Below are 13892 nucleotides of genomic sequence, written 5' to 3' on the forward strand. Positions count from 1 at the left end.
CAGGGGGGGGGGTGGTAGTGGTAGTGAGGCAGGGGACGAGTTAGCGTGGCCTGGAGAGCGGGAACAAGAGCTGTGCAAATATTGCTCCTGCACAGGATGACGTTCAGGGCGTATTTTATGGGGGTGCGACGGAGTCGGAACGTCGGTGGTCCTTCGGCTTCGCACGGAAACGAGTCAAGTGCAACCTGTCGGGGCGTAAGTACGCACAGTTGCGAGCGGCCCGCTGAAAAAACAGCGAGGGCTCGGAAAATTTTGGATTTCGTCGGGCCCCTCCTGATGGCACGAGGCGCTAAATCACTTGCGATTGAAATTTCATTACCCCGGATAGTCGCCTGTTTATGTTATTTACAATCGTTCCCTTTCGGTACTTCTCCCCGTGCTCGCCCACACAATTATTACTGTTGTTATTATTATTATTATTATTATTATTATCATCATCATCATCATCATAGTCATTATTATCATCATTATTACGTATTTATGCATTATATTTACAAGTAGGAATGCTGCGTTAGTTCGAGTCTGTGTCTCGATCAGCAATCTCGAAATTATTAGGTCAGATTTTAAGATTTTTAGTGTTGCCTTTCATTTAGCAATTCTTACCTGGACTATGTCGTAGTGGCATCTAGTGATCGTAATTTTATTCTTTAGTACTTTACTATATAATTGTACGGATAATAATTGCGTGTCGAGCAATCGTCATTTTATTTAAAAAATTTATGAGGTAAGCTAAGCAAATTATCGCCTAATAATTATTACGTTATGAAATGGCGTTGAGCACTCACGATGATCTATATTATTTCATTTTAGATAGAAACGTTGTTCTCTTTCACGATACCTCCAATATCATATTACATAGTACAATCAATTTATTTGCTTTCGCATATAATGATTGATAAAAGATACGCGGCGATTTAATTGCCGTCGTAAATAGGCGCAGTCGCAATTGGATGCGAAAGCTTTTATTGCGACTCGTATGGAGCATTTAACGTTTTGAAAAAATAAAATAATGCTTTATATATCCATACCGGGGGCTTAGAAATTCAAAGGAAAATCTGAAATAATATTGGATGTGCGGAGTAATCGTAACCTTGTAATTTGTCGCTCGATAGGGAAGCAGCCTTGCCGCACGTACATATCGCGCCTTTGTCGTTTCATCGAATGGCCTAGCTTCTCCCCTCTTATTTTCAAAATAAACAATGAAACCTGACCAGCCAAGGCAGTAAAGTAAAGTTCGCCGATATACGTACACAAGCACATTTGGCCTTGTCAACATTTTCATTCTCGGCAATCTTCTAGCTTATCTCTGTTATTCCGAATCGACTTACTCTCAAACGTCAATATGCCGCATTTATCGAAATGTCGCGTTTAATCGTCAATTCGCTATTTAATCGCCCTTTCAATTGAAATTTTACGAATAAAGCGTGAAAGAAATCCTCTCTCCTCCTCCCTCCCGCCCTCCCTCATTTTCCTCTACTTTTTCCTTTCCTTTCTCTGTCGTTCAATCGAATGAAAATAAATTATCGATCATCATCGAGACGATAATTCGTATCACATATCGCATTAATAACTCGCCCATTCATGATAATACGAGCGAAGGAATCGAATGAGACAATCTTGCGGGAAGTGATTATTGAATTACAGAGGCTTACACATCTGTATGCATATCTGCGGCGGTCCCATAGCTGTCTGCGCATGTACAACCAGCTACTCGAAAGCTATTAGAGGTTTCCAACTGACTTGACGCCCCAAGAGCTAAATGCTGCTCTGCCACATCCCTCTAGTACGCTCAAACTTTTCGACAGCCAACACTTGTTGTACACGCCGTGTAATCTGGCATTATATATTATAACGCCTACGCCGAGCAACTCCGATTTATGTGTTTAAAGACATACGGTTGAAAAATGACGTCTCGGGTGTTATTCGCAGCTGTTTATTAATTCTATTTGAAATATCGAAGCTAGTGAAATAGATAAACTCAATTCATATACGTTGATGCTTATGCCTGTATCATTTGATTTGAGCTGTTGGTGATTTTAAGGCCATTTCCACTATGTGTGTATTTTTTAACCCTGTCATTGTGTTTATTACATACACAAGGATGTCTGCGTAGAATAATTGTTCGATTAATTGATTGAGTATAAAATAAAGGCATAAGGGTGGGAAGTTTGGAATGTAAGTTAAAAAATTAATTGGAAGAAAAATTAGAGTAGGATAGTAGAGACGATAGTATATATCTTGTGTAAAATATCGTTTGGAAAAATTTCAAGAACAATTCTGCCCAAAATTAATCCTTCATAAACTGAGTTTATTTTAAATACGTATTTGATTCAAATAGGCTTCTATGAATAACCAGTTTTTTAAATTGGTCTAACTCTTAGTACTGCGGATACTTAAATTGGCACTGGGAATAAGCAGCTAAGGCATTAGGAGAAAATTTTTCATCGAAAAATGATCGGCTGAAAAAATTGAGTTACTAGATTTTCGTATCAGATGGGAGCCAAGCGGAATAATAGTACCGGGAACGTCGGCGGCGGTGGCGGTGGAGGCGGTGGAGGCGGCGATGGCTGCAGCAGTAGCAGTGAATGTAGGAGAAGTAACTCTACGGGAAAGCTGATTCCTTAATGTGGCTTTCCGAAGCTCAGGAGACGGAAGAAATGCGATACGGAGACGCTAAGTCGGTTAGCTCCTTAGTGCTGTGGCGAGGAGTAGCTCCACCGTTACGGGAATGTGGGATTGTAATCCTCTTCTCCATCGCGCTATGTAGTAGCAGCTGACGCGATAGATGTCTATTAAATTATTATGGTCCTCGATTGTATTAAGAATAGCTTGCTAAATCTTAATTCCACTTTCCCCCTAATATTCTTATATTCTCTCTCTATCTCTATCTCGCTCTCTCTCTCTCTCTCTCTCTCTCTCTCTCTCTCTCTCTCTCTCTTTCCATCCCAATTTTCTCTTAATTTATATTATAACTTGCTGTCATGACTTATATTAGACATACTCGACATCAGAGTATGAATCAATAATAAATGCACGTTTATAATTATTATTTTTTTACGTAGCTTTTCATATTGATAATGTGAAAATTGAAGCTTTGAGAAAATATGTTACTATTTTATTTAATGAGAAGTGGAAGTTCATTTATTAAAAATGGCTAGACAGAATGCAAAAATTATAAATATTGATTCGTTGAAAATTTACGGTTTTTAACCTATTCCTTTCAGCTAATTTGTTTTAAACGAATAGCAAGGATCACTTTTAATCTTATTTCTCTGCAGCTTAAATACTCATTAATTTCAAAGGATTTTTAAGTGGTTAAAATCAAGTTATACATAAGCAGCATAAAATTAAAGGTATATATAAGATGGTAATTCGTAATGGGAATTAATGATGACATAAGAATGGTTGCTTGAAAAATGAACATTTTCCTTGCAGACTAGTGTCGATATTATATCTCCAGAAATTTAATTGAGGGTCTACAATGTGTTAACTCCTCCTTAACGATGAAACACCGTCGACGTGAACGGTATATCACTTGGGCATTTGCATATTTAATGCTGTATTGCTAGCTCTGCGTATAACGTTAGACGTGTTTAAGCTTCAAAAGCGAGCTTACGAGCTTCCGAGGGAACTGAGAGCTTATGTATTATAGTCGAGCTTGCGAGTATGTTCGTTTCTATAACGTTAATTTGTTTGTGACATCTAGGACGTAGAGAAAACAGCATTGAATGTGTACGTGCATTTTGGAATGTTTCCAACGCTGAAAAAAGTATCGAGTATTGCAAATTACATTCGATTACAATTTGTATTTTCAAAATGATGTCCTTTAAAATTCATAATCCAAGCACTTGCGATAATGTACGTGCAAAATTTTAACGTTCAATGTATTCTACAAGAGACATATACTAGCGCTCCTATTACAATATCGGTTTCATCTTCTTCTTCTTCTTATTCTTATGCCTCTTCTTCTTCTTCTTCTTCTTCTTCTTCTTCTTCTTCTTCTTCTTCTTCTTCTTTTTCTTCATTTTTTTGATAGAAAAGCTATTGATTTTAATTGAAGCACATTTTAATTAAGAAGAACAATCTAGTGTCAGTAGAGTCAGCTTTTTAATAAAAAGAAAAGGATAACGATACCGCGTATTTCACACATTTTGTACAAATTGCGCAGTCGGGGTCGATGGTTTTTAAAAAATTGTACGCTACTTCGTCAGTCATACGAGCAAGGAAAAAGATCGATGTATAGGCATTATACGACAACTCGTCTGTCCAAAATGCATCATCATATTTCACAGAAGAGTCTCGAGTCTCGAAGGAGCGAATTACAGTTTAGCAATATTGTACGGTTACATTCGCTGTTTTTGGTGTAAAGGAGCAACATTTTTAGTTACTTTTCGCTAAAGCGACTACGAATTCTGGAATGTAGCATAGGCTTTTGTTTATGAGCTTTGTTTATGCATGGATGTTAACACATATATTCAATGTGGTATGTATACGTGTATGAACGCGTAGGTAAGTGACTAGACGAACGAAAGTATAATCGTGGAAATGTTGTGGTGCGACGCTTCCAAGCGAATGGATGGTGAAATTGTATTTTGGCATCTAACTGATGAATACTACAGTGGCACACTACTACTCGAGGCCAAACCATCAATTTATCTTGATTCCTGGCTTTTGTCATATTAGGTGTACCATCTCGCATGTTTGCTTATGTTTTGTGTCTTAGTTTTTTTTTTTTTTTTTTTTTTTTTTTTTTTTTTTTTTTTTTTTTTTTTTTTTTTTTTTTTTGTTTGTTTTGTTAAGTCTATCTGTATTGTCTGGCTATCCTTATTGTCTTTATATCTTGGGTTTTCAAATTCAATAAGATTTAATATGGATATTTTTTTTAATCAATATCCGCTTAGAGACCATATCTTCTACGAATTTAGTAAAACTTTTCTCTCAAGAGTATGTAATCATTAATCGTAGTAATGAACAATCCTCGACATTTGTACGATAACAATTCGCATAGACTTAAAAATGAATATATAGCTGCGGAAGAATCTAGTCAATAAATGTCAAGTCCGAATTGGTGAAGCCATTCAAATAGCGATTAGTACTGGAATGCGCATAAATGAATAATTATCTGTTACTCTGGTACTATTAAACTTTCGTAGATTCAGCGAAAAAGTTATTGTGCATACAAGAAATAACAACGTTCCTCTTTGTTTGTATATTCATTGATTTGGGCATGCAAATACTATTTTTATATTTCCTATAAATGTGAATTATTACGGTTATCATTACGGATGATGACTCTCTTCATTTGTTGCCATTACTTTTGTATTATTTAAGAGTCGGATGATTTGTTCTCCCTCATCTTGAGCTCGAATATTCCTATTCAGAGGTAGGGAAAAATGTGGCAGAGAAATCCCCAGCGGCTGAGGAGAGTGAAGAAGAAGATGACGAGAAGAGCCTCGGTCTGATTGATATCAGTCGGTAATCCAGGCACGAAGGAACCTCGAGCTCGTTCACTACTGGAAAATCCATGCTGTCCTTGGCGTGAAATATGCGATGCGCCGTTGCTTCCGAGTCTTCTTTTTATTCTCCGTTGTCGCTCTCCCACTTCACGATGCCAGCACCGTATGTACGTATCCGCCGCTTCTCTCACGGGGCTTTGGATTGGAGGGCAGAGCGACGTGGCGCCAGTCCTCGGAGATGGGAAAGAGAAGGTGGTCGATGGAGAGACGAGAGGAAATCAATGCCTAGAGCCGTCTGAGTCTTCCATACGGGTCCTCCTCCAATCATCCCTACCTCCTTCTCCTCCTCCGTCTCCTCCTCCTTCTCCTCCTCCTCATCCACCGACATCTTCTTCTACTATCTCGACGATCTTATCCTTTCTGGTTAAGCTGCTTGATTTTTCCACTTTTCTTCTAGTAGTGCTATTCGCCAATCTCCACCTACTGTCTCGTACTGTCGCTTCTTTCAAAAAAGTTGACGTGACAGCATGTACATGGATACATACATGTATATGGACACTTGTGAACACATGTAGGTAGATTGCTTCATACGTGCAATACTTTTGCTGCTTAGACGGGTATCGTTAGCGAGAAAATGATACTACGAGGCAATCATGATGCTACATTTATTCCTATAATTAAATTAACAAACTGCGCACTATAACTTTTACTAAGCAAAAACATACTTTTTGCAACTATTTTACTACTATATGCTAATACAATTATTGATGATGTTTCTAATCGTCTAAACAATACTGTATTAACGTTTTTAAATATCACTTTTTATATTACAATTGGACTTGTTTTTTTTTTGTTTTTTTTTTGTTTTTTTTTTGTTTTTTTTTTTTTGTATTTGTGCCATATCACTGTATATGTCAATATTTGTATCCATAAATTTTATCGAAGGTTTACAAGAAGGACACTTGTTTTATGTAACATTTATACATGGCATATGGTAATAGAAGCTAGACATTAAGGAATATTACTCTGCTTTTTCTTGTTTATCAATAATAAATATGTTATACATTCGTTTTCTTTTTCAATGCATATTTGCGAGGACTATGAAATTAAAACAAAATATAGATTTAGATGCTGAAATAGTGTTCATTCCCTTAAAATTAAATGTATTAAAAATTTCTTTTTTCACTGAGTACGATAGTTACTCTTTTCATACATAATTGGCGTCAACCAGTAGATAAATTAATGTTCTTAAACATAAAATATAACCCTTTAAAATACATTTTTTTTTTAAAGATATTCACTTACTGTTGAATAGTATTGTGTGTATTAATATTCAGTTACTAGAGATATAATAGCGAATAAATAATTACTACTTATAATTAGAATATAAAAAATTGGGAAATAGCAGAGTCCAATTTGAAGTCATTTCTTGAAATATTAAAAAAATGAATTGTACTGATTTAAATAACAGCATCTAACAACTTCCATTTATTAAGTATAAATTATAGCTGAATATGCTAATTTCCACCTTTCCGGTTTCGTGCGCCAATGGTAAGAGAAAACCCCAACTGCATTAAAAATTATTATTCACGTACGTGCAAACGAATGAGAGCCTCTGAAAAACTTAAGACGCCATTACAAGAAGCCCCTTCTTGAAGTTGGTTTCCATCCTCGACGCCATCGCCCCCTAAAACCATATTAAACTACGGCAAATCTTAAAGGCCCTCTCTTTTTCTCGTTTTCTCCTTTTTTTCGTTACTTTTTGGCTACTCTCGTTTAGTAAAAACTTGAAAAGCATTTTATGCGGGCAGAGAGAAAGAATAAGAGCTGAGATAGTACTTTGATCGCTTTTCCAATGGTTGGAGAATGTTAAAAGTTGGCGCGAGTAAGCGCCAAGGCGGCTGTTTTTTTCTTTCCTTTTTTTTTTTTTTTTACTACTTTTGATGCGGTAAGATTTTTTTTATTTGTTACAATTCCAATCTCTTACGCATTTTTTCTCTACGAGACAATAATAAATTATTACTATTATTATTATTATTATTATTATTATGGTATTCTTAAATCATGACTTTCTTTTATGTATGATTGTGAATTCAATTGAGAAAGTAGTTTTTTTTAACTTTTTGAATTATGAATTAATAATAAATAATAATAAATATGGATTGATATTATTTATAGTATTGTAAATTTGGAAATAAAATTGCCTTGCATTATATTATTCAAATGTATTGCAATTATATTTACGGATCATATGTATTCTCATTTATTACTTTTTGAAATATGAATCGAGTGGCATTAACGTATAAATTACAGCTTTACTTGTTATCTATGTAAATTAGGAAATCTAAGTTGAATATTTATTAAACATGCATTTCGTAATATCCATTTGGCAAAAACGTAGAAATTACATCAATCTTAATTATAAAATATTGAATAGGAACTTTTCAATTATTATTATTTATATAAAAAAAATTGTAGTTTGGTTATCATTAAAGCGTTATACATAATATTGAAAAATCGAATCCTTGACAATTACATTAATAAAATTGCATTGAAGATTTTAATTTAATTTACGCTTTGTATTTGTATTATTATTTGTATTATTTCTTATCATAAATCACACGATCGCCTTCTATATTCAAATTTAATATTCTCGTTAACAATAGTTTGTGCACAAAAACTATATACAACTATATCAACATCACGTAAAATATTATAAAAAATAACATATAAGAAACTGCCATCTTACTGCCATCTAACTGCCATCTACTGCTATATTCATATGGGAAGATTTTATTCGTCATGGGCATTCATTTCCAGCAATTTCATGTTATTATTCTGATAGAAAATATACAAGTTTTTTTATTACACAATTTGATTAAATCAATACATATTTTCTATCTGCAATTTAATAAATTGCGATGCTATTGCGAAAAGAATAATCATAAATTCAATTTCTTATTCGAATAGAATAGCAAAATGTAGAAATATTTATCTGTAATAAGCTGTATCGAGTACTTTATTAAGTATTATAAGACTGTCGAACTTGAAACATATATAACTATAATAGAAAACAATCTTTGACGTTAAAAGATTTTATAAATTTTGTAATTTATTATAATGAGAAACTTTAGGTCGTGAGAGTTGAAATATTCATTAAAACAGAATGAACAATACAATCTGATATATATATATATATATATATATATGTGTGTGTGTGTGTGTGTGTGTGTGTGTGTTTGTGCGTGTGTGTAACAATGCATATCAAGTTCAAGATATGATGGAAATAAATAACTACTTGAAACTATTTGAAAAATACAAATAAAAATTATTTATTTAAGTTGCCATAAATAACTGTCTTTATGAAATTTTATCTATACATTATTTTAGTGATTTTTAGTTATTTATATTATTTTTGTTCTTTTGGTTATAAATTTTTACAAAGTAAATATAATAAAAATTTTTACAATGAAATTCAAATACATATTAAGCTGAGCAATTAAAAAAATTTAATAATTTCATAATTCAACAGAGTATCTTTATTTTATAGCTAGCAAATCATATCGTGCAACCTAATAATTTTATATTATAATTTAATTAATGAAAGCTTTTAAGCATTCGTATGATACTGGAAGTTTGCTGAAACTATTGGACATTGTAATGAATTCTTCATTACAGAATCGAAATTTTCTAACGTCCCCGTCCTCGAATTTAGTTCCCTGTTGCAATGTATGTAAAAGTTGCTTCCCCAAAAATAACCAGCGGCACATTCATAGTCCCTCGATTTTCGATAAGGAATCGTCCTCATGATCATTAATCATGCCTAATCCTTTCGGTAAAGCGTACGCAAATAAAAGGAAATAAGAAGGAAAAGATCGCTCGGGAGGAAGAAAGTCGCGTCTGCAGCAGTCAGGCTCTCTGTCCCTGCCTCTTTCTTTCTCTCTAGCGCATGTGCAGCTCGACGAATAGCGGGTGCGTTCCCTCTCGTAAGTAGAATAGCGCGTAAACGTGCAGCCCAACAACGTGAACAGACTACAGGAAGATAAAGACGAGGATGGCAAGCTCTGCCGTGCTCGAGCGCACCCGACGGACGCTTCTTGATTTTTACGAGCCCGTAAATTCCTGCGAACGCTCTCTCCCTTTCCTATCTTACTCTCTCTCTCTCTCTCTCTCTCTCTCTCTCTCTTTCTCAACCCCCTAATCCACCCCCTCCCCCCGCCAACAACCCCGACCACCATCTATCTATCGCTCTATCTCGCTTCTTCCTCCTTCTTACTCCCCCTGATCCTGATCCCCCTGCTCCACCTCCTCCTCCTTTTCTTCTTCTTCTTCTTCTTCTTATGCCACTTCTTCTTCTCTGTCTCTCCCACGGCCAGCGAAATTCCCAAGCTCTCTACCGCCGCATTGCTCCCTTGCCCCTTGACGACCACTCATCCGGAATTTCATCGTAGCACCGTCCGCGATTCCTACGAATAGATTTCTCGAGAGCGACCGAGGTCTTTCGAAATATATACTGATTTTTTCTTGTGCTCGGACTGTACGCGATTCGCTTAACTTGGGGTTCCGACAAACATAAAGGGATATTGTATTTCTTTTATCAGTGACGATCGTTTCATTATTTGGAGTGGGAAATTTCTTTTTCTTTACACTCTATTATCTGAATGGAACGAGACGCTTGTCGTGTGATTTTAACACGCTGATCAGATATATTTCTGAGCTTATCATTTCCAAGCTTGTAATTCGAGTAAGCTGTTTAAATGCTATTTAGGCGTTGCAACGCACTCTAATTGTTTTGACATTTTAATAAATACAGTAGCCTTGCACTCGCGTTTATAAAAATTAATTATAATAGCGCGGAAAGTGGTCTCTGCATTGTAATGTCACATCGTAAAAATTTCACAAGTAAATATTCTCTCCTTACACCTATGAACGCACCGTTTCAGTCGCATAAGCAACCCCGAGCAGATAAATTGGATATCCGCGAGTGGATACTGTAGATTAAAGGCTTCGAGTCTATTCTGCGAGCGATCGTTCATGAAAATCCATATAATGACGTATCGGCGGCGCTCGGGCTGATCCCGCCGCCTTGACTAGGTTATGTAGGTACATATAAAAAGTGACTCCATTAAAGGCACTCGCTCCTTGAATCTCATCTCTTTTTATTCCGGCGACTGTCCAACTTTCTTGTTATCGCGGTTCGGCTAGAGGGCGCTTGACATCCGCCTCTCTATCTCTATCTCGCTCGCGGGTAAGGCCGTCACTATGGTAACAAGGGGCTGGAGCCGCCCCTGGCCGCCAATCAGGATACGGTGCTTTACTTTCTCTCTTTCGTCGGGCGCAGTGGCGGGGGTGACTGAGATTCTCGCTCGGGAGGAAATCTTGACCGGGCGTGCCCCGAATCCCGGATACCACCTTCCCTCGCTCTCGCAGAGCGAGAGGGAGAGATGTCGCTCCGTTAGAATTAACGCTGCACATAGAGGTGCAGCGGCGACGCCTGGGGGCTACCTCTTAGTAGCGAGGATGCGATCGATTTCACCGATTTATATAGTTGGAGAGCGCGGTGATGATGGCGGAATGGTGGAGGAGCAGGTCGGGGTTGGTGGTGGCGGTGGCGGTGGCGGTGGCGTTGGCGGAGGAAGAGAAGGAGGAGGTGGAGGAGAAAGCTCGTACGTAAGAAGCAGGGCGGGCGAAATTCGTTGCGGGAACTGAGCCGGGATACTACTGCCTTCAAAGTGGGAAATCTGGGGGAGAGGACGCATGGGATTTTAACGGGGAAGTTCAGCTCCTTCGAAGGCCCATTCTTGACAATTTTTTTGTTTAATTTCATTTTACAGGTTACAGAAATTTCTTTCACTTATAACACACGCGTCTGTCCGTTCTTCCACTGTTCATTAAACATTAGAGATTATTGCATTATCATATTACACGTGACTGTAAATCTGATCTAAGTAATAATTATACATTTCAAGCTTTTCTCAATAATTTCTATTGTATTTATCGATTGTGCAATAGCAAAAATCGATTTAACAACTTAAATATACTCGCCAACTACAGACAATATTCTGCTTTTAAATTCCGTATTATCTAAAGATTATACTTGTGTTTGTTTGTTTGTTTTTTTGAATAATAAATAATTGACAGACTAAACCCATTCGATTATACAGACACACGGACACGCGTACGCACGCACGGACGATTGTACCTTTTCATGTATCACACAGTTTGAATGTTTTATCGAAAAATTTTATATTCAACGAGGCCGACAAGACTCAAGATTTTCATGACATTGAATGGAAACCTTTTAAACAATTGAATCCCTGTAAATAATCCCTGCAATTAATGTCGAAAATTTATGATTATCTGTTCAACTACGCAAGAATAATGAATCGGTGAAAGTGCACAATGAAAGTGCAATTGAAAAATGATCGAGTCCCAGCTCCTTAATCTTTTTTTACAAATTGCTTGAAAAATTACAAACGCAAACTTATAACATTCTCAGCACCGATATCATGCGATTCGAGCTGTTGTCCCAGTCCCCCGTCCCAACTCCCTCAAAGTGGTGACTGCGACAAATTATTTGTTGAAAGCCCTATAAATCTAAAGGAAGCTGTCGTTCTAATTCCAGGTGAAAAGCCGCACAAATGCCAAGTTTGCGGCAAGGCCTTCTCCCAGAGCAGCAACCTCATAACCCATTCGCGCAAGCACACGGGTTTCAAGCCCTTCGCCTGCGAGCTCTGCGGCCGGGCATTCCAGCGGAAGGTCGACCTGCGCCGCCACCGAGAGACCCAGCACGCGGATCTCGGGGCCGGGGCTGCGGCCGCCACCGCACCCCCGCACCACCGCTCGCCCATTACCGCCCTCGCAGCCAATGGACTGTCCCCGGTCGCCAACTCGACGATCATGCAGTGAATCGGGAGCGGAACGACCCGCCGACGCGCCGAGTCTCCGATGCCGAGGATGCGAGTATCTCCGAGCGATCGAGGGTCGTGTGAATGCGAGGCGCCCGGATACCTATACGTTACGTGGATAAAAAGGTCCTTAGACCTAAAAATTACGTGGTCTACGGGACGCCCATTGGATCTTTTTTATCCGTTTCTTCTTTCCACTGTTCGCCGTTGTAGTGGTTTAGAATTTCAAATTACGCAGCCTCTTCCTTATTTTATGACAATGCTCATGGTATTATTATGCAGGCTCAAAAAGTTTTCTACCTAAACATTAGGTATTATCTTCTTGTAATTAAGGATTTTTTTAATCTGCCGTTTCGCGACCTCGCGTAACCTTTGAAAAGTAGGATCTAAGAGTTAAGAGTTAGAATTCCATATGAGTTTGAAAATCCGTGATAAAGAATTTCTCATTTCCACTCCGACTTTCCGATTCGATTTTCACTCCGGACATTTCACTCCGACTAGGCTGTTTGAATGTTTGTCTTTGCATATTTAAAGTACGTATGAAATTTGTCTATGAAAAGAGGCGTCATTTGGGCATTGAAATATTCAGGGCATGTGTAAGTAATAAGAATAAATTTTAAAATATTCGATTAATAGTAGTTGCATATTTGCTATGTTAATAAGAAAAGAAAAAGCGACGAAATTGTGGACATTTTAATAAAATTATTGCCGATCATTTATTTATCCGAATGGTTAAATATAATTGGTTTTTTTTTTTTTTTTTTAAGATAAAATTACAATTTTACTCACTTATTAGTTTAGTTACTAGTTACTTACTAGTTACTCACTTGTACTCCATAAAAAAAAGTGAATATTCAAACGTACATCAGTGGACTACTCATGCAGAGCTTAATATAGAAATGTAACTGAATATTCAATAATTTTTTTTCTACCCCCTTTATTCGACTGTACGGATATTGAATTATCCGCACAAAAAATTTGTATATGATAATTAACTGTATGTCCAAAAATTATTCAAGTGTACAAATATTTTAAAACATAAACTAGAAATAATTCAAAATTTCCATTTTATGGCCATTGAGCGTTGACTGCATATAGTCGTTATGCGTATGTACAAGTTTTTTTTAATACGACGATAGTAATGGAGTAAAATGCATATAAATGAAAATAATGTAAGGAAATAAAGATACGTTACGCTTAATACTATTCAGATTCTCATATCAATGACAAAACATATATATATATATATATATATATATATATAACGATAGATAAAAAACGATTATCAATGCAATGCTAATGATTATGATTAGTAATAATGTATGCATCAGTCTCTTTATATTTTGTAAATTATACAAATTTTTGCTGCAATTGTGAAATACCCTATTCAATATTTCTAAAGCTTACGTACATGAACATTACTAGTAATGAAGACACTAATGAAGAAATTTTCTATTACATTAAAGTATAATACGTACAGAAACGATTCAACTCATATCGATGCTAAATTTACTGATAGAATTGGAAA

General features: G+C 36.6%; 1 protein-coding gene across 1 annotated transcript in view; it reads left to right on the top strand.

Annotated features, from left to right (window-relative positions):
- LOC105359745 (zinc finger protein 70) overlaps window positions 1-12534 on the top strand; it is a 32237-nt gene extending 19703 nt beyond the window's left edge. The window contains exon 6 of the mRNA XM_011496414.1: window positions 12082-12534. Coding sequence (XP_011494716.1) covers window positions 12082-12365 — 284 coding nt within the window. The 3' untranslated portion in view covers window positions 12366-12534. The remainder of the gene's footprint in view (window positions 1-12081) is intronic.
- The last annotated feature ends 1358 nt before the right edge of the window (window positions 12535-13892 follow it).

The sequence above is a fragment of the Ceratosolen solmsi genome, unplaced genomic scaffold (assembly GCF_000503995.2).
Source record: "Ceratosolen solmsi marchali unplaced genomic scaffold, CerSol_1.0 scaffold10, whole genome shotgun sequence".
Classification (NCBI taxonomy): domain Eukaryota; kingdom Metazoa; phylum Arthropoda; class Insecta; order Hymenoptera; family Agaonidae; genus Ceratosolen; species Ceratosolen solmsi.